The 20,592-nt window shown below is 36.3% G+C and overlaps 5 protein-coding genes across 12 annotated transcripts; all 5 read right to left on the bottom strand.

The window, feature by feature from the left end:
• Positions 1-644: 644 nt before the first annotated feature.
• On the bottom strand, positions 645-5,151 carry LOC104738811 (general transcription and DNA repair factor IIH helicase subunit XPD). 2 transcript variants are annotated; one of them, XM_010459023.3, is made up of 13 exons: positions 4,957-5,151; positions 4,238-4,796; positions 3,830-4,110; positions 3,388-3,470; positions 2,874-3,277; positions 2,547-2,740; positions 2,275-2,455; positions 2,008-2,132; positions 1,714-1,803; positions 1,525-1,603; positions 1,354-1,430; positions 993-1,101; positions 645-883 (listed from the first exon to the last, which is right to left on the bottom strand). In XM_010459023.3, the coding sequence occupies exons 2-13, from the start codon at positions 4,769-4,771 to the stop codon at positions 764-766; spliced, it is 2,277 nt and encodes a 758-aa protein (XP_010457325.1). In that variant the 5' UTR covers positions 4,772-4,796; positions 4,957-5,151; the 3' UTR covers positions 645-763. The 2 variants fall into 2 exon arrangements, with proteins under 2 accessions (XP_010457325.1, XP_087339945.1); XM_087483819.1 differs by having other exon boundaries at positions 3,388-3,474; positions 4,957-5,143.
• A 149-nt stretch (positions 5,152-5,300) lies between these two features.
• On the bottom strand, positions 5,301-7,593 carry LOC104738810 (uncharacterized). 2 transcript variants are annotated; one of them, XM_010459022.3, is made up of 7 exons: positions 7,165-7,593; positions 6,531-6,588; positions 6,146-6,454; positions 6,007-6,055; positions 5,799-5,893; positions 5,623-5,711; positions 5,301-5,532 (listed from the first exon to the last, which is right to left on the bottom strand). In XM_010459022.3, the coding sequence occupies exons 1-7, from the start codon at positions 7,311-7,313 to the stop codon at positions 5,475-5,477; spliced, it is 807 nt and encodes a 268-aa protein (XP_010457324.1). In that variant the 5' UTR covers positions 7,314-7,593; the 3' UTR covers positions 5,301-5,474. The 2 variants fall into 2 exon arrangements, with proteins under 2 accessions (XP_010457324.1, XP_087339946.1); XM_087483820.1 differs by lacking the exon at positions 7,165-7,593 and having other exon boundaries at positions 6,146-6,461.
• A 2,948-nt stretch (positions 7,594-10,541) lies between these two features.
• FAF2 (FANTASTIC four-like protein (DUF3049)) lies at positions 10,542-11,682 on the bottom strand. Its single transcript, XM_010459020.2, has one exon. The coding sequence runs from the start codon at positions 11,530-11,532 to the stop codon at positions 10,792-10,794; it is 741 nt and encodes a 246-aa protein (XP_010457322.2). The 5' UTR covers positions 11,533-11,682; the 3' UTR covers positions 10,542-10,791.
• Positions 11,683-13,874: 2,192 nt separating this feature from the next.
• On the bottom strand, positions 13,875-15,106 carry LOC109129853 (uncharacterized). The gene is made up of 2 exons (XM_087483818.1): positions 14,953-15,106; positions 13,875-14,223 (listed from the first exon to the last, which is right to left on the bottom strand). The coding sequence occupies exons 1-2, from the start codon at positions 14,968-14,970 to the stop codon at positions 13,978-13,980; spliced, it is 264 nt and encodes an 87-aa protein (XP_087339944.1). The 5' UTR covers positions 14,971-15,106; the 3' UTR covers positions 13,875-13,977.
• A 76-nt stretch (positions 15,107-15,182) lies between these two features.
• On the bottom strand, positions 15,183-20,478 carry LOC104754437 (putative transmembrane GTPase FZO-like, chloroplastic). 6 transcript variants are annotated; one of them, XR_015579739.1, is made up of 11 exons: positions 19,885-20,469; positions 19,215-19,765; positions 19,026-19,094; positions 18,242-18,439; positions 18,021-18,152; positions 17,374-17,460; positions 16,844-17,284; positions 16,571-16,738; positions 16,082-16,498; positions 15,744-15,859; positions 15,183-15,587 (listed from the first exon to the last, which is right to left on the bottom strand). XR_015579739.1 is itself a non-coding variant. In XM_010476633.2 (11 exons), the coding sequence occupies exons 1-11, from the start codon at positions 20,381-20,383 to the stop codon at positions 15,287-15,289; spliced, it is 2,793 nt and encodes a 930-aa protein (XP_010474935.2). In that variant the 5' UTR covers positions 20,384-20,478; the 3' UTR covers positions 15,183-15,286. The 6 variants fall into 6 exon arrangements, 3 of the variants coding, with proteins under 3 accessions (XP_010474935.2, XP_087339942.1, XP_087339941.1); XR_015579740.1 differs by having other exon boundaries at positions 16,082-16,312; positions 17,379-17,460; XR_015579741.1 differs by having other exon boundaries at positions 17,379-17,460; positions 19,885-20,461.
• Positions 20,479-20,592: the final 114 nt, after the last annotated feature.

The following is a 20,592-nucleotide window of genomic DNA, read 5'->3' as shown; positions in this document are numbered from 1 at the left end:
TACTCTTTAATACTTTAACGGAATAATGATGCACTGAAGTAATATAATATAGCTATCTCAATTAGGGCCGGGCATTCGGGTAACCTATTCGGGTTCGAATATTACCCATTCGAGTTTGGGTAAACGGATTTAGAAAAATAAAACTCATTGGGTATTTTTAGATATATGGGTTCGATTCGGTTTGGATACTATCGGGTTCGGGTCGATTTGGGTTACAAATTTTAGAACCCGATTAGTACTCAAACTACCAGGTACCCGAAGAAATATAATTAAAATTAATTAAATTTAAATTTGTTAAATTTTGACTTATGTAACAAAATATTTTTGATATTTTGATTATTTTTGATATTTAGATATAAAACTATATGAAATATTCAAAATTATAATCATAATTTTGGGATAATTGTATTATATTAATGATAAATATTATAAATATGTTTATATGTTCAGGTTTAATGGGTACCCAAATGGATATCGGGTATTATCCGACCCTAACCCGAACCCAAGGGTATTAGAAAATAGAACCCAATAGAATTTTATAGGTAAACACGTACCCAACTCAAACCCAGTTTTTCGGTTCGGGTTTCGGATTGGGTATTCGGGTACGGTTTTTATGCCCAAACCTACTCAAAATTAAGCACCAATTTTGCTAATATGGCAAACCAAAACCGAACTTTTATGAGCTTTAGTGAAAAAATTTGCTATGAAAAAGTTTTTGACAGACCTAAACCAAAAAAAATAAAAATTGAAACAAACCGGTTTACTAATAAGCCATATCTTGGACACCAGTCTCGGCCATCTTCTCCAAATCTTCTTGTGTCAACAGAGTTTTCCTTCCCATTGTACCCGTCTTATCATACGGTTGAGCCATTTTCCTTAGAAACTATCAAAACAAAAACACCCCCCCCCCCAAAAAAAATTTCTTATTCCTAATGCCTTGTTGTTTGTTTAACTGTGAGTTTATCGAAAAGCTGTGAATTACATAGGTTTACCTCTCGAGCATTGTGAATAGCCATGTCTGTGCTTAGATTCAAGTGTGCATCCCGCAGATGTGAAAGTATCCAACCGGGTAGTTTGGACCGCTTATCATGACGGCTATATCTGCAAGATTAGACCAAAGAAATGTGACATTATAAACCAAACATAAGTATATCTGTCTCTCTTCGTGTCCTAAGAATTTCTTCTCATTCTTAAGGAACAGTGTGAACTGTGAAACAATCTTCTATTCTCAAGGTGATCCCATATACTTGCGCATACACTTAATATACTACTAGATAGAGTATAGAAAGAATCACATTTGGTAAATAGTAAATGACCCGACTCAGAGAGAGAAACATTATGCAATGCATATACCTTTTGTCTGCAAATATCATCATCCCATAATCAGCCTTTGACCGGATTACTCGCCCTACACATTGAGCTGCTTGCCTCTGTATTAAAAGACAACAAAAGGAGTTATCAACGGTCACAAACAGGTAAAGAGTTGCAACAAAATATAATAAGATCATAAAGTAAGAATCTTACCAGTGCATCAAAAGTTAGGAAATCGCCTTCTTTTATCTGAAATGTATCACGCAGATACTCCAATCTTGCTAGTAATATCCTGAAAATTTTCCCGTTTCCATCTTATCATCTCTTACTAATCACGCACTATGAAAATATAAAACCAGAAAACCAGAAATTGAAAGGATAATCATTCATTTGAGTACTTACTTGCTTAATGTATACTGGAAAGGCACTCCGTACATTACAACCACTCTTCCATAATGACGATCAAAATCGATACCTTCAGCAACTTTCCCCCTGCCGTTCAAATACAATATTTGATCACTTTCTTTTGAAATTTCTAAAAGAGAAGTAGAGAACTCATAGTGAAACCTCTTTAAAATTTATAAATTAACCAAAAATAAGAGAGAATAGACATTCCAGTATTATAAATACAGAATCAAAGAAGCAGAACCAAAAATTCCTTGTTATGAATTCTACCATTCACAAATAGAAATTTACCTAGCCACGGAGAAGAAAACTGCACCTCTTCCGCAATCGCAAGCCCTGCGATAATTATCCAGCGCCAATGTTGTTTCTACAACATCTTGTGTTTCGATGAAAACAAGCTTCTGTTGCACTATTTCCTACAAACATTAACAACATTGGTAATATTGGTAAACACATATACATCAATGCCTGTCACAACTACATATATTTTCAGATATCCAATTCATGCAGAACTGTGAATAAAATACTGACATGGTTAAGTGAAGAAGAAGACCTTACCTTCAGAATTCCAGTTTCATTCCATGTAGCAATAATGCCATCCATGTATGAGTAACTAACAAAGAAGCAGACAACTCCATCAGGAACAATAGATACCATCTCTACCAAAAGCTTTCCGTAATTCCTCACAACACCAGGATCACTTCTCATGTCAAATTTGGTGCTAACAGGAAGCTGATCACTGAAAAAGAAAACAACCCATAATGTAAATACATACAGTACAAGATTACAAATAAGATTAGTATTTAGGATTTGTTTTATAAACAGCATACCTTCCCCGAGTTAGAACCATAGGGCAGATGCAGTCTCGTGTCATTGACATCTTAAAGCTTCGACTAACAACAGGAGTGAAACTAAGAAGACGGGGATAAAGATCAATTGGGCTCAAGGTGCCTGATGTAATCACGACTGATTGGAAACGATCAAACACTGGTTTGATCGCCAGAGACGCATCATGACAGCTCAACTAAGATACAACAGAATATATGTTTCAGATACATTTCTCAATTATTCAAACGGTAACATTTACATCTGAGTCATAGTATCTTTGAAACCAAAGTGACAATACTCGAAAGAAAGTAGATAAACACCATGTTTACCTGCAATATAGGATCTGGAATATGAGGCATTCTCTCGTCATAAGGCTCAATTATGATGGAAAATCCCCGAGCATATGTCCCAACAAGAGTTGCAAAATCGCACACTGTCTGGATTGGCAAAAACTCATCTGTGTCTGTAATTTCAAGGGTTAGCATGAGAGACTGGAGCCGGTCATAACAGAACTTCAGTGTTTTCTGCTCAATTCCAGCCTGAGAATTCAGCGACGATACAAAGCTAACAGGGCTTTCTTTCTCTACGTTCTCAGTGTCCAGCCGTACCCCCAAGTACTGAAGTAATCGGCGTAAAACATGCACAAAATGCTCAGCCCGTCTGATATTCCCCGGGACAGCCTCCTTGAGAATATCATGGGGCAGTGCAGGGTTTGCAAGCCATTGATCACCTCCTGCAGAAAAAAAATTATGTTGCGTCAAGTTCATAGAATTAGAAAATATGCCCAGTACTTTGTGTGTGTTTCAACCAAACCACACATCACCTTCCTGAACACATACTTACCAGATAAGTCCCCTCTCAGTGCTAAACCCTCAACCAGTCGGTTGTATTCAGCTCGCAATCTTCCTGCATCAGTAGCCTTGAACCTTCCTACCAGTTGGACAATTTTAATAATGTAATAGGAACTTAAAAATACGTATCAGCAAATAACCAGGTCACTTCCTGTATTAAACCAAGATAATTATGCACCATAGGATTACTAAACAAGACATTCATGTGCTTAAGATGCCGACAAAAGCAGTCTCATAAAAGCAGATCATTTTCTTATTAACATAACTTCCAAAAGAAAACCAACAAGCAGCAACTGGAGTGAGCATTCAAGATCAATAAGAAAATTCAATTCAAAAATGAAAAGACCCTATCACTATGTTTATTGTTGTATTAAGAGCGGCACGTTCAAGGGAACTTAAAAGTATCTGCTATGTAGGAAAAAACATTGGCGTACCTATCAATTTCATGCTTCATCTTATTAAGATTTCGATTAGCTCCTTCAAGTGTGACCCTCCTCACACTGACGCTGAGTGCTTCAATACACACATTATCGATATTATGGGCCTCGTCAAACACTACAACTGACTCCTTTTGTAACTCCTTCGATATAATTCCAGCAACCTTAGGATCCAGTAAGTACTGGTAGCTATAAACAATAACGTTGGCGAACTGAACCATATGCCTCGCGAGAAAGTAAGGGCACCATCCACGATTATTACCAAACGCCCGTAAATCCTAAAATCAAAACACATATATACCATCAGCCAAAATCAGCAAGTAACCTCGAAAGAGGTCGTCATAAAGCTAAGCTTGATCAAGAAACAATATGTGAAAAGCCTTAAAAAAAAATTTTAATTCTGACCTCCAAAGTATAAACACCAGGAGGTAACAGCGCATTTTCAGCAGCCTTTTCATAGTTCTCAAAGTAGTCACAGAGTTCTATATTTGGCTTCTCAGTAGACAAAGCCCTAACCCAACTAGCAGTGCGTTTCCTACACGCAGCATCAACAGAATCACGATTCTCCGCTGCTAAAACCTTAGTATTGACGCAAAGATTCTTCCGAGAGGAAAGACCAATGGCGAGGATCTTAGCCTGGGTGCCGAGATGGAGTACTTGGTAGTCATGTAGCACCTTAAGCTCAGCTAAAGTCTTCTCCATCTCGTGGACAGTACGAGTGCAGTAAACAAGCTTGATCGGAGAATCAGGACGAGAGAGTCGATAACTGGTGATAAGGGAGAGAAGGGCAATGGTTTTACCAGTTCCGGTAGGCATCTCGAGAAGACAATGTCCTTTGGCGTCTAGGGTTCGCTTCAATTCAACCATGTATTCGTATTGTTCTGGGTATATGTTGTCATAAGGGAAGTAGACAGTTACGTCTTCGATCTTGAAAATCATCTTCCTCCTCTTCCTCGTTTTAGACCTAGAAATCGAAATTGGTAGACAGAAAGAATTTAGAACTTACGAAACCCTAAAAACTCGAATTCACTTCAGCGAAACAAGCGATTCGAGTTGGAGTGTACAAACCCAAACAACGAAAAACTGAAATCAATCGAAGAAAAAAATAGCGAGAGAAAGCTTACTGGTGGTAAGGTAATGTAAGCTTCGGTGTTTGTTAACGACTGACTCAAGAGAGAAAGCTCCGGTAGCAGAAGAAGGAAATTTTGCGTCGGTGTTCGCCGTAGTAACCAGGAGGGGAGGAGGAAAAGCAGTAGTAGAAGATCCTCTTATAAAAACTTAAGTTTTCTTATTTTTTTCCATCCTAGCCCCTTTTATTTATTTTAATACATTTGACCCCCTAACTTTATAGATATTAGATTCTCGACAAAAATAGATTTTCTTAACAGATTTTTCCAAAAAGAAAAAAATTATATCTGAATGACCCCTTTAATCCTAGTTGATTTTTCCAAAGATGCAAGGAAAGCACTGTTAAACAATAAGCATGTTCTTTTCTCTTAAGGTGATATAGATAATAAACAAACAAAAAAAGTACATGTATTCTCTCACAATTGGATTTGATAGATGATTTGTATCTAAAATCTACTACAGGGTTGGGTCTAGTTACAACAATAGAGACTAGAGAGTTACAAACTCTCACGTCTTATTCTTCCACTGGTTGATGGAAAGCTAAGCCCTTTATCACATGTCGACATTGGAACCTGCAATGACACAGAGGGGAATTACCAAAAGATCCGGTCAAAAGAACTTGTTTTGTGTGTTAACTAGAGAAATGTGAATCAGAGAACTACCATATCAAATCACTTGTGCTAGGGTTGAGGGAAGAATTTGTAGCACTTTCTTGATTTCTGCACTTGAATCTCAACTTTGAAGGCACAAACTGCAATAACAAAGGAGACCGTTTGCAGGTGACTGGAATTGAAAGCTTCTACATGGATGTGTGAATAGAATTAGCAGAAGTTTATACCTTTCTGTTGTATCTGAAGTCTCGTTTAGGAAGGAAATGTTGGGGAATATTCAAAGTAGGCGGAGCATGAACCAATATGAAGAGCCTCATTGGACCTGTAATTCAGAAGAAAGGGGAAAAATCATTTACAGTTTACACCATAATTCACCTGCCAGTTTATGCACTCGCACAAAATGCAGATGAAGTTTAAGAATTAAGCAAACGTTACCTGGGTAAGAAGTTGATCCAGCACCCGTCGATATCAGTGCTCGGATAGTCTATAAAGCCAAAAAAAGAATGATGGGATCAACATTTCTTACTTCAGAATGAACAAATCCCAAGCAACATGAACATAGGTAGGAAATAACCTTTTTTGAAAGTGCCTCTGCAGCTTTAGATTTTGCAAAGTCACCTTCGTATCCCAAAACATAGTCACTGTGTTGTGTGAATAATAACTCATAAGCATTTTGAGGCCGTAATGGACTACCACCAAGGATCAACACAACTTTCTGAATGCCAGGAGCTTCACGGATCAACAACTGCAGGGCACTTCGGAGACTAGAGATGGTTTTCATCAGTTTCTCCAGTTTCTTAATTTCGTTCTTCACCTCCCTCTTTCTACTCACCAGTTTTCTTCTAACCAGTGGTTTCACTTCAGGTTGTGTAAGATTGGCCTCCTACAACCTAAGATTCTTAGAGTGTGAAAAAGTCCCTAACCGTAGAGTGAAAATGGCTTAAGTAGAACTAACATACCAAATCCATAAATTCTGTTTGCAATCCATCAAACTCAAGACTCATGTCTTGTAATACCCTGCACAGACGTAACCAACAGGCAAACTGGTAAAATAGAATTATGTAGCCAAGACCAAAAGCTGCAAATTCGTCTCTAGTTTTGGTATTCAGTAAACGCTAATCCACAACAAAAGAACAATCATAGTGGATACTTAATTCTAAGATTAAGTGGAATTAAGTGGATACACAATTCATCAATCTGAGCGTTAAATGAGAGCTTCTGGAGTAATAACGACATATATTCAAAAAGATTTAGCAAAAGTTCAAATTTAGCATTTAAGAAAAGTGCCTCAAAGCACTTTTAATCTCTTCAAGAATTGAACACAACGCACCTACCAAGACTTACACTAATCCATAAAATTCATAACCAAAAATCTTCTCACAAAACCTTACACTAATCCATAAAATTCATAACCAAAAATCTTCTCACAAAACCTAATTAATCTCAGGAATTCGAACGCAATAGACAGACTAATCCGCGAAATTAACGGAGAGATTGAAGAACAGACAAACAGATACATAGCCACCAGATCGAGCACCAAATCAGAATAAATCGAAGCATAGAGATATGGAAAAGTAGGAATAGATAACATACGAAGGGATCTGCTGGTGCATATAGAGGACGAAACCGACTATGTCATTGATAATATGGAAGACGCCGGAGCCGCCGAGCGAAGAAGCGGTTGTCGCGATGTCTACATCGTAATTCTCCTCTGCACTTCCTTCTCCTTCCGCCATATCCATCGTGAATCGAAAGCTCTGAGAAATTGAAAAATCTGAGCGTTTATTTCAGTTACTGTAGAAATTTGAAAAAAAAAACTCTATTGGTTTTCCATTAAGAAAATTTTAATGACTTTAAAATAAGTAAAATATGTTGTTATTTAATCAAGACTTTAAAAAAATTCTTTAAAAATTTGGTGTTATTGGTTGTAGATTTGTAAAAAGTTATATAAAATCTTGATAAATCTAGCGTTATTGGATTAAGAGTTTTATAAAGTTATTAAAAGTTTTATGTTATTCAAGTAAAACAAAAGAATTTTGGATTGTTAATGAATTCAAATTTTATATTATTGGTTTAAGATTTTATATCATTTCCTTAATAACAAAAGTCATGAAAACTCTTTCATTAAATAGAAAGATTTTACAAAATTAAAAAAAACAAATCAGCAAAAAAATAAAATCATTAAAATTCTTTCTAAATCCTAACAAATCGATCGAGTCTCGAGAGAATTCAATTGGAAAAAAAAAATGTAAATGACAAACCAAACCCTAGAGAGAATCAGAATAACAAATCAACCCCTACACTTATCAAATTTAACCTTGTTGTATTATGTATTGGGCCGGCACCAAATATTGCTTCACGTTATATGGCAATCATAGTTCGGCCCATCTTCGGCCTATTCTCTGGTCTCAAACATATCAACAAGATAAAGATATTTATAACTTACAACTTTTAATTAAATCAACATAATAGTTTTTCACTTAAACTTTTTCTAACTAAATCATTTTTTAATGTTCTGCTGGATTTGAAAAAAAAATTATAGCGTAAATTCAGATTCAAATTTTTAAAAATATTTTCAAATAACGAAGTCTCAGTTAGAGTTAAAATTCCCCAAAGTTTGATAAATATAACCATGTTAGTTTATTGACCAACTTGCTATCGAATGTAATAAGTCCATACCCACATGTTATGTTACCATCGACTTGAGTGTAATTACATAATGATTTACTTTATGAAATAAAAACTGTATAGTTTAATTATGTTTCGGATATTGGGTTCCACTAAAATTAGTTCAATGGCATTAAGGAAACATAACTAAAACTGTGAAAACATCTTGTTGCGCACACAATAACGAACTTCATCATCATATATATTAGTCGAAACATTATATCGTAGCAAAGTTCTAATGTATGCACATATTTAACCATTATGAAATTATTGTCGTAATGACTCTATTTTTGTTGCCATAATTTATATAGTGGCTACCATTATCTAATTAGTGATTGTTTTGGTTTAAGAGATAAATCCGAAACCAAACAAAGAAGGAAATCAAAAATAGAAAGTGCGGGTAAAAGAAAGAAAAAATGGTTGATTGTTAAAAAAGAATGATTGAAAAGATCACAGAAATGGGTGCCGCAGGGAGATAGTGGTCAAGAAAAAGCATCAAGTGGCGCATAGAACCATAGAAAGATATAGAGTTCTCTCTCTCGATATTCGTTTGCAGAGGGACAAAATACTCTTTAATACTATATATTTTACACACTTTTGGGGCTTTGGATTGGACATTTATTCATATGTTGTCTATTTCTCATTGGTGAAATCTTTGCAAAATTTGTATATATAATGTACGGACACCCTGTGACTAATTTTCTTCGTCCATGTCGGAGAATATATTCAGAAGAAAAAAAATACACCTCGAAAACAGTTTCTTGTGAATTACTATAACCGTGAATTATAACCATTTACAGAAATAATATTCGTAGACACGTATATACATTAGTTAATATAACTCCATAGTTTTGGATATTGACCTTAGAAAGACGACGACCAAAACAAAAGTGTATATATAAAGACTGATATGTGGTTTTGGATGGAATTCCAAATTAGTTAACGTTTTAAAATATAAGAGAGCTAGCTAATTACAATATCAAATTTTAAAACGTTTTAAGTGGCCAACCGTAACTAAACTCGAAACGAAAGGAATCGAACCATTAACCTAGCTAGCTAGCATGAACCGATGATGTAGAATTATCCATATGATTAAATGGAAACTAAACTATTACTACTGTAATAACAATTATCACGAAATGATGGAAAACTAGAAAACAAAAGATTCATCATAATATCATATGTATATATGTTGGTGAAACAACAATATTCATATCGGTTTCCAGTTGATGCACGCATTAACGTACTTTCAACGTCTACATGATGATACCTACCGGTTCTATATAATTAGTGTCTAAAGCAATAACTAATATGCCCATGAGCTAGACCACGTACAAGTAATCAATACCGTTTGAAATATGTATGATAATAAATATTAAAAAAAAAAAGTAAAAATTATATATATAAATGAGGTCATGCAACTTTGGTAGGATATGATAACGCAAATAGAAAGTTAGGAGAAAGAAAGTAAGAGCGCGTCTTCGCAATTCGTACAAGGAAAATCCAGAAAACAGAATCAGTACATGAGTCATGAGATGAGATGAGAGAGAGCACCAAAAGCAAAATTAAAGAGACAAATAAAATTTGGGTGGGAATAAAAAGGAGAGAGAGCAGATTTTGCCATGTGATGGTCATGTGGGCGTGTGGGAACAATCTCTCATAATGTTCATGTGGCCGTTGTACGTACCACATGATTTTCGAACGTAAAATATTTATGTAACCATTTACTAACACTTCGTTTCATTTCATTACTTCGATTTTGTACTTCTTGTTATCAAAAAAATAATTTTGTTCAATCTGACTGATGTTGTCTTCTAATTCTCCTAACTGAAATGCATGCTTGCCCTTCCTATGTAATAATTTGTAAAATTTCATTGTCATTAATTAAATCCCCACATATTGACATTGTATGCGGTTAAAAAACTCTTAAAGAGGTTTTCTTCTTTCTTTCTTTCTTTTTTTCCCTGTTGTTCTCTTTTTTGTCTGTTTAGACATTGGAAACTCAATATCTAGCTAGCTATTTCTTGTTTTGGAAATAAATGAACCGCTCAGAAAATTACAACTACGAAATTTTATTTGATCTGTGGTTACGTTATTACCAATCGGAAAATGTATGCAAATGAACATGAGTGGAAAACCGGAAAAAGTTGTATTTGGGAAAATCATTCTAGGAAGCTTCCTAACTAAAGGACATTTTGGGAGTTCTTTTTTTTTTTTTTCTTCACGTACAAAATAAAGAAAACTAGCTAGTACGATATTCAGTTTTTTTTTTCTTTCTTTTTCATGATGATTATTCATATAGATATGACAACAATTATAATAATAATAATAGTTCCTACTTAACAGTACATTAAACAGAAGTAGAAAACACTCCTCAGTCTATGGTTTCTATCAGACGACAAAAAAAAAAAAAAAAAAAAAAAACACTCCTCAGTCCCCTCGAGAAATCATACTAAATATTAGAAAAAGACAAGAATATAACTTATACTATATTATATATAATATATAACTAACATAAAACCCAGATTTAAATGATTTAATTCGAGTTAAGTCTTAGGTGGCGACCCAAAACTGCTGCTGCTTCCAAGTAAGCATTGGTTTAGGCTCACGACCATTCTCCTCCTTGCATCTGCTGCTTAATCTGCTAAACTTCTTGTTTCCATTTTTACCCTCCAAGTTCTCACTGTTTTCCTCCTCGTCGACGCCCTCCTCTGTTACTTCTTCTTGCTCTTTTTCTTCTGCAGGGTTGTGCCTAAGAAGAGAACCTTCTGATGATAAGCAGAGACGAAGCCTTCCTTCACCACGTTCTGCTACAAAGCAACGAGGAGGAGACGGAACCCTAATTGCTTGAACCACAAGTCGACCATCTTCTCCTAACCATCTCACCATACGATTATACTTCGAATCTTCAACGAACTTTATCGGCGGCGGGAAGCTGTTGTTGCGACTCATCGTTGATTTCCTGGCCTGCAAGTTAGTGTCTTCATGCTCTTGGCGTCTCGGCTGAGGAGAAGGAGCCCTAGGAGTGGTGGTTGCTTCCAACGCAAGCAATGACAACTCGTCACCACTCTCGCTTCCTGTTTCGGTCCCAAGGCTCTCAGTGCACATCTCTAAGCTCTTCTCATTCAGCTTAGAAACAGAGCGTTTCTCGATGGGGTGAACATATGCTTTATCCTCTTTGTTTGGGACAATGGCAGTGATATCGGACATAGACTGAAGGAAACTCAACCCAACCATGTGATCTTTTTTACAGAAACTTTCGTTTATTTGGTTTTCCAGAACGGTAACTGACATTTTTCTATGTTCTTGAGAAAAACAAAGGATTTATGTGATTGTTATTGAGAGATCTTTCGGTTTTTCTCGTTAGTTTTTTTTTTAACAATGGAAATCGGAGAGAAAGAGAGAGATTAAATGATTGGATGAGGTAATTAAGAAAAGATGAACGAATGTGAAAGGGAAGAGGGAGGGGTGAACAAGTATTTATAGTGGTGAGTCCGCTTGGCATTGGATTCTTTTAGTCTGTTTCCATGGAACAATTTATACTTAAAGAAATTAGAATACAACATATTAATTAATACAAAACATTAGTCTTGGATCCACAAATTCTCCGTGGATAATCTTTTTTTATTATTATTGTGGTCTACAATTTATGCAGCATATTATGTTTAAATTTTCAACCTGATAAATTATAAAACAACATATTAATAGAAACCATTATACTAGATATTTTAACTAATCAACCATATAACACGGGGAAAAATAAAATTCATTGATTGATAAAATTCTATCACTTGTCAAATTCCACTAAACTACTACATTTTTTGTTTTGTATATTCTTTATGTTATGGCTCGGACATCCTCGTATATCCATAAGTTCGTCGTATTAAATATTATGCAAACCTAAACGCATATTCGGCCTTTCACGCGGTACGTAGCACAATGGAAAAAATGGCTTTCATTTTTATATTTATTTAGGAAGTAGGATTAAAATAAAGATTGCATCAATTTACCCGGTTATTCTCACCACAAGTGACATCGTTACAGTTTCTTTTGAAAAAAAGTATTTGTTAAACATTGATACCAACATAATTGATCTTTTCCGAATAAAGTATAATCTTTTAACATATTACAGCTTTTACTTGTAGCAAATTTGTAAAGCAATAATTCAAATTTCTGCGAACAATTTTTTGCTGTAATTTTTTTTAACCGACCAAATTCTATAAGTTTACATTCTTCATCTTAAGAGCATAAAGAAATCAGTAGTATTAAATAACCGGTCGGAATGTTTTCTAACCGGTTAGTGAAAACTATCCTATTGAAGAGGCTCACCGCTCACCTAACCTATAGTCGCTTGAGATGTTTTTTAATTTTTGGTTTCTTCCTCAAGTTGTGGCTATAACTTGATCTTGTGAAATCAACTCTGTCTACAAGAATTGGTACGTTCGTTTGCATTCTTGCACACGTTAGTATTCTTATAGGAAATACATATTTTCAGGTAAATGATAATTTGCAGCATAGAGCCCGTTTTAAAAAAAATACCCAATTAAGATTAGTTCATTTGGTTAGAGGAAACTGTTTTTAGAATTATTTTGTTTTGTAAAGCTAAATATATGAGTTTTACTTTTAAATATCTTCAATAGCTGAAGATTTTTTTCATTCAAAAAAAAAAAGAGATTTTTCACAATTTGAACAACTAATCATGCCATATGTGGTTGATGTAAAAAATGGTTTGATTTGACATTTGAACTGAAAAATGAATTCACATATGCGCGACTCACATACGGATCCGTTCAGACCAAATCGAATACAGGATAACAATATATATCCGCCGATCACACCGCCCGTACCAATGCTCTATATATAATCCCAGTATTTTTTCTTTCCTTTTGAAAGTGACAATGAAAGACCAAAATGCCCTCACTGATGATAGTTTCCAAAAATTAATAATTGAAGGCAGAGAAATCACAAAGACAAAGAGTTCGAAGTCCACGCTTTCCTGGGACCTAAGTTACACTACCAACTTGGAACAGTAAATGCAAACTGATATGAACCATAAATAGTTATAATCAACATACATATGTATATATATACAAATAATATCCCTTTTTGATATGAGTAATAAACCGATTATAACCATATCCGCAGCATTTTTATCTGAGTATATGCCCCTGTTTGGAAATTGATTGGAGTAAGTCAAGAAGAATCAAACAAAAGCAGTAGTAACATACTTACCAATCAAAAGTAGAATGGCCAACGCCTAACGGCCCGAAATCAGTTTCATGTCCAAATCCTTGAGATTGTGTTTCTGATATTGCAGCACCACAAGATCATATTGACAGTTTCCTAACACTTCTTGGTACATTGTAACCAGATTCAAAAAATAAAAGGAAGTACAACATGCGAAAACTGAGTTTTCTTCTTATGATTAATCTACACCTCAAATGTAATGAATGATTTAAAAGCATGTACGCCCCTGTAGTAGAAAACTTATGGGGAAACGTGTTACGGAGCACGAATCAATGCTTGGGTTAGAGAGTGACTCCTCTATAGTCCATAGGTTCTCAAAGAAGTAATAAATGTAGGGTCAGTTAAGGGACATAGATAATAAGGATGTCTCATACTATTACTAACAGAGATGGTAAGTAAGTGATGTCTATTACAATAATCAGTTAATGGAACAGTACATTAAAAAAGCTACGGGTAGCAAAAGAAGTTTCCATTTCAAGTGAGGAAAACTTTTCAAATCTTCATGTGTTGTGAAAGCAAAAGGTTTTTGGTAATGAAATGTCGACAAAGCCGAGTTAACAACGTGTGTAGTAACTTACAGGTAACTAAAGCTATAGGCAAGAATCTGTACCTTTGTTTTCTCTCTCTAGTGAGCCCTCCCTGATCATCCGAATCTTGCATTCGCCAATCGCTGTTTTTCCGTGTGTTTTCCCCTTTTTTAGTTTTAGATTTGTGTAAACCAATCAGAAGAAGCAAAACCTTGAAACAAGAACCAAAAAAAGGTGGGCTTTCTCTGAATCATCATTCCACTTCTGGTCCCCAATTTAAAAGGACAATCCAAGGCTAGATCCCTTCAAAATTTTCTTTTTGTTGTCCAAATTTCTGCAACTTTAATATTATTTAGCTAGTCTATTTTTCTTTAGCAACAAAGTAAGGTGTAATCTATTTCATGCTTACACAAAAACATGTCAACTGGGAATTTTCTCTTTCTTAACTTTTGACCATACATAATATTCTCTCTTTGTTTTTAACAAAATAAAAGGTTTGGTTATCAAGCATACATGTCACTAGATTAAAGCTGAGACTTTCATTAGAAAACGGCAAGGAACCTATGAACAAGCTTTTATATAATGCTAGTCTAACGTTAATTCTAAATAATTTGCAGTATCAAGCATTAACCAAGGTTTATTCTACCAATTCTGGAATTTAAAACTTTTTGAACCAATCCTTACCTAGATAAGAAATTTATGCGCTTTTATCTTTCTAAACCGTAGCTAGCATATGCTGAGAATTACTCTCCATGGAAACCTATACTACGAATCCTTTTTTCCATATTTAAGTCACTAAAGTCAAGAGATTAGTATATTAACAAGAAAGTTTAAACGCCCTATGCGGAGAATCGATTGCGAAATTTATTCGAGCTATTCACGAACTCCAGGAGAACATATATCCCAATGACATAAAAAATGAGTCAATTTATATACTAACCTGTGATGTGAAGTACATATGCAGTTTATAAATCGTACCGAAGAATATGTTCCCTCCCAACAAGTCTCCTGAGCTTCGAGTTCATCCAGTTATCTATATCACAATCAATCTGAAAAGAGAAGTAAAAAACATTATACCAGAGTTTCATGCCCATAATGCTATTGGTTGGTTCTTTCAAGAACCACTCTAATCTTTTGAAATTGGTATTCAATAAACTATCAGTGAGTCCATTTCAAGTTGGAACTGGCAGGTCTTATTCATTATGACAAAGTACATACACTTGTCCCCAGTGAACAATGTCAAGAAGGGGAAACCCGACATTGTGTTGGAACAGCTAAAGTCTCATCTCGTCTCGTAATACATGAAGGTTATCAATATCAACTTGTAGCAACTGTAATTTACTTCTAATATCTGATAGTTCTTTCTGAATTCCTAAGAGATGATCAAGTCTTAGCTGAGCTTCTTCTCGGTAAGGCTTGGCAACGATATTCACAAAGTTTACTAGATTATTCGTCGCATCTGAAAGATCCTTTTGCATAGCATCTTCTAGTTGTTGAGCCAATGCATCAGCCACTTTATTCACTTTACCAATTATAGCTTGTCTTCGATATGGGAAGTTTGCTACAGCCACATACCTGCAACATCGATTATGTTATACATACAGCCAGTATATCTTAAATTATAATATGCCTCTAATTGCAAAAAAAAAAAAAGTACGCTAGGGCGTGATATAAGAACGTGCGGATAATGAGACGATGGCAAAAAGGGGAAACTAGAGAAGGTGTTATTACCCTCCAGCGGAGCAAAGACCAAGTGCAAGAAGATCTTCCAGTGTGGTGGGTAGCACTGAGGTTAGAAGTGATGCAGATAGTCCCGCAGCTCCAAGCCCACCAACTGTCACAAAGAACTAGAAAAGGCAAGCAAAACTCTATTATGTCAAAAGTGTCACTCAGATTGATTTTTTGAATAAAGACAAAGTATCTGGGAAAAGACGGTACTGAAATAAACATCTCTGCCAGGACTTAGGTTCGGATTGAACAGATGGCACAACTAAACAATGATAAAGATCATGACACCATAATCGACCGTATTCTAGTTAGAAGAAAAGTATTTAACACTTGAAACTCACCACTTCTCGAATATCTTGTTCCAATCGTTTCGATGTGGTTCCGGCACTCAAATTCTGAATTGTTTTCAAGCTGATTTTATCAGTTTTCCGAAGCAAGTCATATGTGTCTATTCCCAATTGAGTTTTCGAATTGACATATGTTGGCCATTTCTTTTCAAATGATTTCAGGGACAGACTTCCTTCACGGGCAGTATTTGATTGTAGCCATTCAGCATATTTTCCAAGCAATTCCTGCACACCAGTAAATGTAAAAACAAATAAATGATTCCTCACATTCACATAATGTCCAAACAGGAAAAAGATAATGGTTACAAATAGAAGGCACTCTGAGTAGCCAGAATCAATTCCCTTAGGGTTAGAAACCAGCAACCAGGCATCAATCAGGTGTAAACAAGACGAGGTTAGACTATTTCATTTCTGCATGAATAGAGACCATATCTCAGACCTCCACAGTTAGGCAATACTCAAAGACTAAAGCATCAGACTTACTTTAGCATTTGAGAGTGCTGGAGCGAGTATTTCACCCTGAACTTTGGATGTAGCTGCCACTGAGGCCGAGTTTTCCCCTTTAAACACGTAAGAGATCGCAAGATCGAAACTTGATAGCCGCAGGGTATTTCCTATAAGATCAACAACTTGTAATCTGGCATTATCAATCTGCAATCAAATCCAGACGACAAAACACACACAAAAAAAGCCAAGTTAGAACATTCCAATTTCCTCCTACGTAATTCAACAAGATATATCTAATAGAATTTATACCAACGAGAGAGCCTGCCTTCTCCAAGAAATGCTCTCATATTCCATCTTAAGCGCGTATTCTTTAGTTTGATTCATAATCTTTTCTGCTGAAGCCAAGTCTTCCCTAGCAGCTAGGCAATCTTGCCTCACAAGAGATTCCACAGAAGAAAGGAGACGCTCAGCAATCACCATAGGTGTCTCCAATTTAAGCCTTATTCTCTCCATCCCGGTAGCAGTTGAGCTATCCAAGAAGCTATAAAGAAAATTTTCGAGTTCATTGAAGCTCTGGACTCTCCAACTAAAACCAGGATCTGAAACCTCAAGATCATCTCTGGCAACTAAAGAAGCTGTTGAAAGCTTCGCCTCGAGAGCAGACCGTGCGGACACCGGATACAATATCACATTTTCTGTATTAAGCAACTTCCGTGTATTCTCCTTAACAAATGAAATAGCCTCCTCAAGCTGCAGCAGTAAAATTAATCTTTAGTCAAGAAAATTCAGCGATTACAGAAACTATTAAGGGAAGGACATAAATCTTGTTTCTGATAAACCTCACGAGCATCACGGTAGATATCAGCTTTATTCAGAATAAACACAAATTTCTTTTTCCATTGCTGTGTGTACCGGAGAAACGCAACCTGACAAACACAAAGAGATGTAAATCAGCCTACAGTGCAATTACGACAGCACGAAGCTGTAGACGTAGAGATATAATTGACATGGGTATGATAACACTGAGAAGCTTGTTCCACTTTTGAGAACTTCTGCGGATATTTAAAATAAAAACCAAAAAACTATAAAATTAGTACTTTCATTAATGATCCAAATTAGTACATACAATTTGCTACAGACATAAAATCAGTTTTGCTGGACCCAATAACAATTTACTTCTCATGTGTCTTGTCCTAAGCTTACCACAATATGGACCATAAGGACATACTGGTTCCAGCAATAGCTATAACACCCATTACTTGAGAAAATATTTAGTCTAATTCAAATTTATAACAAGAAAACCTTGATATATGCACTGAACCTAGTGAAAACTTCCCTTCCCCTTCACAAGGTCTTGATGGTCTATACATGACTTTACTGATTACTTTTGTGAAAAAAAAAAACAGATTTAACCAGCTACTAAGGCAGATAGATATTAAGCAAAAGCAACAACAATAAACCTGCCAGGAAAAACAGTAACTTCTACCTCACTTTCAGTTAAAGGGCGGTCAGCAGAAAGAACGAAAACAAGCAGATCTGCCCGTGGAACAAATTCTTCTGTAAGACGTTGTTGCCTTTGAAGGATCACATTGGTCCCAGGTGTGTCAACGATATTTATCTGTTCAAAAGGAGAACAACCCCAGTCAATTCCTCCAAATAATTAAAAAAAAGTTCAGGGCTACGATGGTAGAAGTTCGAATGACTCACATCCTTAAGTATTGGTGCAGGAAGATAGCAGATGTATTGGCCATCTGGATGCATTTGGCAGCGTTGTTGCTCTTCGGATTCCAAGTCCGAGTAGCACAGAAAAGTGATCTCGTTGGTAGTGGGGGTTACCCCCTCTTTGAGGTATCTCTTCCCAAGAAGTGCATTGATAACCGTTGATTTTCCGGAGTTAAATTCCCCCTAGTACCACCAAATTTTGGATTCCAGTCAAATAACTTAGTTCCATAGAAAAACTATGTTGGCATAAAAGCTACTTGTCCCACTATAAACATTCTCCAAATTTAAAAACCCAATGCAGAATAATATAGGAGATTAGTTAGAATTCGATGGAAATCACATGCAATGCTTCAACAGAATTACACGATAATGTATTTACTCTTCTAACCACCAAATAGCTTGAACAGCATACTCACAAGTCACAAGTTACAAAAAGCGAGAAAACTATGTCCACGTCTCCACAAGCGGATGGTACAGTTAAGAAAAATGCAGTTCCCCTATAACCAAATCTAAGAGGAAATAGGAATAGTAGCATGGACAGTGAGAAAGACGGAGCCAAAATCAGAGGGGATTATGATGATAATTCATTTGAATAACTTATAGACAGCACAATATTGGGAAGCACAACAAGAAGAAGTGACTAGAAGCATGCCCATTGTTATCTAGTGCTGGCAAAAAGTGTGTAACTAAAGATGTTTCTAATGAATATAGAGCTAATACCAATGCAAATTCCTGGAACCACAATTGACGGAGTTGAGTGCAGAATTACCACTATAACCATTAAAAACGGCTCATCAATCCGGGAAACTGCATCAATTAGAAGGGAAACTTCCTCCATCTGTTAATGAAAAACAGTACCAAGAAGCAAATTAAACCAAATTATAACCGCAGAAAATTTAGTTTAGAACCATTTCAAGAAAACTGACTTCAACTACCAAATGTGTTAAATAAAAATCACCAGTGGAGCCGCCTTATGGATAATTTCAATCGTCTCTCTCAACGCTGATTTCTCCATTTCTATTACTTGCTTCTGTTTGTCCTCTAATTTTATGAAGCCAGCAGAATTCTTTTTCTCCAGCAGGTCAGTAGCCTCAACAAATGGTTTTTCGTTAAGGATGCTTTCATTCCCGTTCCGTGTTTCATAATTCACAACATAAGGTCCATCAAGACACTGGCGAAGAGCTACATCCCTAGAAGAACGCAGATCTTTCAACGATATAACAAAACCAGAAGCGCCTGATTTCAGCAACTGCAATTCTTCTTTAGCTTCTTCTCCTTTGCTTCTGCAAGTCACAAAAATGGGTATTTTCACGCTCTTCAACAAAGATTCCGCCAATAAACCCACTTGTTCATCTTCACCAGATCCAAGTATAAGGAAATCAGCACCCTCAGAGCTAGAGGCACTTAGAGCAGAATCAACATCCTTCACAATCCTAGCTACCAAAGGAAGAACTACCGAGTCGGGATTGGATCCCATCAATGTGTTTCTTGCCACAATGGCCGGAAGACCTGTACATAGCATTTGGAGACATCTCAAACCACCAAATGCGGACTCTCACCATGAAAATAGTAATGAACAAATCCTACTAGGGAGCTGTATCGAATGAAGTTGCAGAAATTAAATTTACCTTCGTCGGAGAGAGCAACACCAGTAGCACCAACGGCGGAGGCGATATCAACACGTTCGGCGATCAAGAGGTAAGCACGACCCTTAACAAGTGATTTCAGCAAACAAGCCGCCTCGTAGAGCTTACCGGCGGTAGCTCCACCATCAATCACAACGATTTGAACCGATTTAGCTAACGCTCGGTCGACCAAATCGAGAGTCTCTTCACGATTCCCGCTCATAACCTCATCCGCGTCTAGTCGGAGAAGTAGACCAGGAACGGCGAGTTCGGGACGCTTGTAACCACCAGGATAAAGAGTTCGCGGCCTAGAAGAAGAAGTCTGATCGGCGGATTCATGCGAAACGTTTCTGATCGAGAGAGAAGATAGACGCCTATGACGTGAAGGAGAAAAGGACGATGACGACGCTAATCGGCAGCACCGGCTAGGAAACGGTGGTGTTGTGGCGGAGATAAGAAACGGTGACGTCACACATTGCCAATGAGAGATTAGAGTTCTCATTGAAGAGAGAGAGAGAGAGAGAGAGAGAGAGAGAGAGACTGAGATTTCTTCTTCTGTGTTTCTGATTAGTTTTCTTATCTCTTAAATATCTGCTTGGCCCATCGCAAGCTAATGATGCTATAAACACAGTCGGCGCGATTAATTAATTTTCAAACCATATGTTTTATCAATTTAATTAAAGTTTGATCAAAGTAATTATAAATTTGTGT

Source organism: Camelina sativa, chromosome 14 (genome assembly GCF_030686135.1).
Source record: "Camelina sativa cultivar CO46 ecotype springtype chromosome 14, ASM3068613v1".
NCBI lineage: Eukaryota > Viridiplantae > Streptophyta > Magnoliopsida > Brassicales > Brassicaceae > Camelina > Camelina sativa.
Note: the sequence above shows the minus strand (reverse complement) of the source record. Positions and strands in the feature narration are given on the sequence as shown.